The sequence below is a fragment of the Myotis lucifugus genome, unplaced genomic scaffold (genome assembly GCF_000147115.1).
Source record: "Myotis lucifugus unplaced genomic scaffold, Myoluc2.0 scaffold_2192, whole genome shotgun sequence".
In the NCBI taxonomy this organism is placed as follows: Eukaryota; Metazoa; Chordata; class Mammalia; order Chiroptera; family Vespertilionidae; genus Myotis; species Myotis lucifugus.
In genome coordinates this window covers 1-5,682 of record NW_005873240.1, presented here as the reverse complement: position 1 = coordinate 5,682, position 5,682 = coordinate 1, and the positions used below count along the sequence as shown (strand labels likewise).

Genomic DNA, 5,682 nt, shown 5'->3' with positions numbered 1-5,682 from the left:
ACTATGTATGGTGTCAAATTGGGTACTAACTAGGCTTATGGAGAGACTACTTTGTAAGATATATAAATGTCTAATCACTATGTGGTACACCAGAACTAATATAATATTTTTTTTTAATTAAATCTTTATTGTTCAGATTATTACAGTTGTTCCTCTTTTTTCCCCCCATAGCTCCCCCTACACCCGGTTCCCACCCCACCCTCTGCCCTTACCACCTCCCACTGTCCTCATCCATAGGTGTATGATTTTTTTTATTAAACCTTTATGTGTTCAGATTATTACATTTGTTCCTCATTTTTCCCCCCCATAACTCCCCTCCTTCCAGCTCCCACCCCACCCTCCGCCCTCACTCCCCACCCACTGTCCTCATCCATAGGAGCACGATTTTTGTCCAGTCTCTTCCCGCATCTCCCACACCCCTTTCCCCCGCCAAGAATAGTCAGTCCATTCCCTTTCTATGTCCCTGATTCTATTATAATCACCAGTTCATTCTGTACATCAGGTTATTTATTCACTTGATTCTTAGATTCACTTGTTGATAGATGCATATTTGTTGTTCATAATTTGTATCTTTACCTTTTTCTTCTTCCTCTTCTTAAAGGATACCGTTCAGCATTTCATATAATACTGGTTTGGTGGTGATGAACTCCTTTAGCTTTTCCTTATCTGTGAAGCTCTTTATCTGACCTTCAATTCTGAATGATAGCTTTGTTGGATAAAGTACTCTTGGTTGTAGGTTCTTGGTATTCATCACTTTGAATATTTCTTGCCACTCTCTTCTGGCCTGCAAAGTTTCTGTTGAGAAATCAGCTGACAGTCGTATGGGTATTCCCTTGTAGGTAACTGAGTTTCTTTCTCTTGCTGCTTTTAAGATTCTCTCTTTGTCTTTTGCTCTTGGCATTTTAATTATGATGTGTCTTGGTGTGGTCCTCTTTGGATTCCTTTTGTTTGGGGTTCTCTGCGCTTCCTGGACCTGTAAGTCTATTTCCTTTACCAGGTGGGGGAAGTTTTCTGTCATTATTTCTTCAAATAAGTTTTCAATATCTTGCTCTCTCTCATCTTCTGGTACCCCTATAATTCTGATGTTGGTACATTTGAAGCTGTCCCAGAGGCTCCTTACACTATCTTGGTATTTTTGGGTTCTTTTTTCATTTTGCTTTTCCGGTTGGGTGTTTCTCGCTTCTTCGCATTTCAAATCTTTGACTTGATTCTTGCGCTCCTCTGGTCTGCTGTTGGGAGTCTGTATAATATTCTTTATTTCAGTCAGTGTATGCTTACTTTCTAGTTGGTCCTTTATCACACCATCGAGGGTCTCATTAGATTTCCTGTACATCTCATCAAGTTTATAGACAGACTCTAGAAGCCTCTTGAGAGACCTCAAAAGTGTGGTTCTGAACTCAATATCCTCCCTTGATAGTTTTGTCCTATTTCTTTGTCTCCGCATTTTTTACGCTTTCTTGGTACACCCCCCTTTGTGGTCTTTGTGCACAGTCTTGTTCTAGTTGAGCCTTGATTGTTGTAGTTAATACTAGAGGGATTTGACCACCAGGCCGACTGGCTGTGAGAATCAGCTGTGTCTGCCGGGAAAACTTCTGTCCTCTGGAGAGGTGCTAATCTAGCCTTTGCCTGAGGCTATCCGGCAAATGCCTCTGTGCAGGGCTTGGGCGGGGGATCAACAGGGCGGAGGAGGGAGCAGTTATGGCTGCTCTCAGTCCGTCCCCAGGGGCTCTGCCTCTGTCCCAGCAACAGCTGCAAACCTCGGAGGGACCAAAGCCAGACAGTCCTGCTTCTCCCGTTTGAGTCTGGGTCCCTAGAGACTCGCCCGGATCTGGAGCTCAGAGTCTGAGGCTCCCTCAGGATTGAAACAGACAACCGCGCCCTCAGCCACCAGCCCGCGCCGTGAGCACTCCGCACCTTAGTATTTTACTTCAGCACTGCGCCTCCTCTGATTCTCAGTTCCTCCTAGTTGTAGAACTTCCACTCAGCCAACCTTCCTGTGGTTCTGGATGATGTCCGTTCCGTCTTTTAGTTGTATTTTTGAAGTGGTTGTTCGAGGCAGCAAACTCCGGCGTTAACCTATCAGAACTAATATAATATTACTAGTGGCCCAGTGCATAAAATTCGTGCACATTAAAAGGGAATTAATTAGAGGAAATATTTTAATATTGCTATTTGCCCTTTCTCTATAATAGAAGTGTCAGAGATGAAAGAAAATTAGTAAAATGTATATAAAATAATATATAAATTTATTAATAAATAAACAATAACAAAATGATATAATAACAACAAAGACATGATATAAAAAAAACAAAAACATGATATAAAAACAACAAAAACATGATATAAAAACAACAGTGACACAAAAATGACTGATAAATTGACTAAACTTATTCTAATATCTCCCTTATACCACATTAAGAGTAAAAACACTTTCAGAGTGCTTGACTAATTTCCCTTGTGATGAAGTACTTAGAACTTTAACTGTAACATCACATGCTCTTCAAACTCGAGAGAAAGCAACATATAACTGACCATGTCCAAAAACATGGGTTCAGGTAGGAATATTTCTACTCTGTCTAGAGTTTGTCCTTGTGATTTATTAATAGTCATCGCAAATTCTGGCACCACGGGAAACTGTTGTCGAATTAATTTAAATGGGAGGTCAGTGTCAGATGGGGACAAATCAATTTTTGGAATCAGAACAACCTCTCCCTCTTCAGATCCTGTTAATACATCAGCTTCGATAATGTTAGGTGGTAATCTTTTGATAATAAATCTAGTAACATTACAAAGACCCCATTTACTATTAAGATTTCTCAGTAGCATGATGATTGCACCCACTTTCAATTTTAATTTATGACATGGCATTCCCAAAGGAGTGATACTATTAAGAAATTCAATGAGAAAATTTTCCTTTTCATCATCTGTTGAATCAATGGAATCATCACTCAATTATGTGTGAAAATCTCCATCGAATATATCGAAAATTTCTTCATTTTATTTTTGAATGTGCTCATTTTTTGGATAAAGAATTGCACATTTAGATATCTTTTTAATATTATCTATAGATATACTATTTCCAATGTTAGCTTCAATAATAGATCCATTACAAATCATTTCAATAATATACATTCCTAGATGAAAACTGCTATCAAGTTTGCCATCTCCAAGTTTTACTAACCATTCACTATAAGCAGAATCCTCTAATCTCATATTTGTTTTAAGAGACAACTTTCTGAAACATCCCCAAACATTAGAGTACTTTAAACTCGTTTGTACTATGGCTGATTACATTGCATGTGGTACAATACTGAGACATTGTCGAAAATCCCCTCCAAGAAGGAGAACTTTCTCACCAAATGCAACATTCAGATTCATAATTTCTCTTAGTAATCTGTCTATGGCATTTATAGCATGTCTGGATACCATGGTGCATTCATCAATAATGAGACATTTGGCCTTTTTAATGGTTTTAGCAACTTCACTCTTTATATCGAGTCTAGAAATTGAAGTTTCATTTAATGGAATTGGTAATTTATATTGGAAATGAAAGGTTCTTCCACCAAGAAGTAAATTTGCAGCAACTCCTATAGACACTGTGGGTAAAACAGTACCACCACGACCTCTAATATAATGTATTAAAACTTTATAAAGGTATGTTTTTCCACGACCACCTGGACCATCCAAGAAAAAGCATTTGGGGTGTACAGTTTGATCTTTGATGGCTGAAGTTATAGTCTGAAAGGCTGCCAACTGTTCATCATTCAGAGAATTTATCAAAACCCCTGCCTGTCACCCTAACTGGTTTGGCTCAGTGGATAGAGGGTCAGCCTGCGCACTGAAAGATCCCAAGTTTGATTCCGGTCAAGGGCATGTACCTTGGTTGCAGGCACATCCCCAGTAAGGGGTGTGCAGGAGGCAGCTGATTGATGTTTCTCTCTCATCAATGTTTCTAGCTCTCTATCCCTCTCCCTTCATCTCAGTAAAAAATCAATAAAATATATTTTTTTAAAAACCTCTGCTTGTTGTCGCTCATATGATTCATCACATGTATTTGTATTCATTAATAAAAGATAGTCCAGAAGTTTGAAATGTGAACATTTCATTCCATGTAATGTGAATACCTCTTGAATTTCATTAAGTGCATGCATTACACAGTTTATACAGGCACTTTCACTTTGGTGTAATTTCCAACAAAAATCTTCAATAAAATGAGATTTATTCTCATCCCATAATTTGTCTGCATCAGAAGGACAACCAAACACACGTATGTATGCAAAAAGTCACTGCGCCGGTCCCCACCCACTAGCTCTTGCCTGCATGTGCCTCCGTCGGGAGCGGCCTCCGCCTCCGAGGCAGCATGATGTTAGCGCTGGGCAGGCCTGCACACCCCTCTGCTGGGGGCAGAAGTCCCCGCCCCCGTCCCAGCCCATGAGCTCCTCTGTGCACATAGCCCATTGACTGGTCATGACTGGGACACTGTTAGGACCAATTAACATATTACCTCTTTATATATATAGATATGTCAACTGTAATTGGAAAAAAAATACTTAATTTAAAAAAATAGACTCATGAAAGGAAAGGCTAACTCTAAATGTTACTCTATCCTTTTTCCACACCTTCCTCAATTTCCAGATGTCAGGAATTAAAACCAGTTCATAAACTCTCATTGGCATATCCTGTCTGTACAAACTTTTGGGAATCAGAGTCTCCAGGGAACCAAACACTCTCCAAAGATCACATGACTAGAAAATTTCCTCAAGAGACAGACAACTGCAGTTTCATTTAGATCTGCCTTTTCTCCCTTTTCACACCCTGACCATACAGGACACTTACACCTGGACATCCAGCCCATCAGTCTCTGCCCTGAGTCACTGTACTGGCTACAGCACCGTCTCTCTATAAGAGAAAAGCTCTTGCTTTCAGAGAAGATCATGTTTGCAAACTTTTAACTCTTGGGGAAGCAGTGAAGACAAAAGTTGTGAGCAGAGAAGTGGGGAGGAAAGAGTAGACTGTAGAGTTGAGGAAATATCAGCTTGCCATTCTCAAATCCTCTCTCTGATGCCCATTTCTTATCTTCCTTTCTCCTACCTCTTGGTTTCTCTCCAGGCACCTCCAAGGCAGTGATGGCTCTCCTGAAGACCCTTTCATCGCTTCTGCTCTTGCTGCTGACCCTGCTGGGGCTGGGGCTGGTGCAGCCCTCCTATGGCCAGCCCATGTACAAACGATTCCTGCGGCAACATGTGGATCCTACAGTGACAGGTGGCGACGTTAAATACTGTAACTTGATGATGCAAAGACGGAGGATGACTCAGTTTCGTTGCAAGCAATTCAACACCTTCATCCATGAAGACATCTGGAACATTCGTAGCATCTGCAGCACCACCAACATCCAGTGCAAGAATGGCAAGATGAACTGCCATGAGGGTGTAGTGAGTGTTACAGACTGCAGAGATACAGGAAGTTCCCCAGCCCCCAACTGCAGATATGGGGCCAGGGCCAGCACTAGGCGTGTTGTCATTGCCTGTGAGGGTAACCCCCCAGTGCCTGTGCACTTTGACAGCTAGATGCTACCCTGTAGGGGTTATGGCCCGTGGTTGGCCTTTAACTTACTCCTTGAATAGCAATGAGTAATGGCATTTGAGCTGTCTCAGGGTCTGTCTTCTCTGGTATGTCTACTTC

At 41.1% G+C, this 5,682-nt stretch overlaps 1 protein-coding gene across 1 annotated transcript; it reads left to right on the top strand.

Moving 5' to 3' along the window:
- Positions 1–4,360: 4,360 nt before the first annotated feature.
- RAB8 (ribonuclease 4) lies at positions 4,361–5,674 on the top strand. Its single transcript, XM_006108378.3, is given in 3 exon segments — positions 4,361–4,365; positions 4,927–5,068; positions 5,070–5,674. Coding segments are annotated over 3 exon segments (645 nt in total). The 3' UTR covers positions 5,568–5,674.
- Positions 5,675–5,682: the final 8 nt, after the last annotated feature.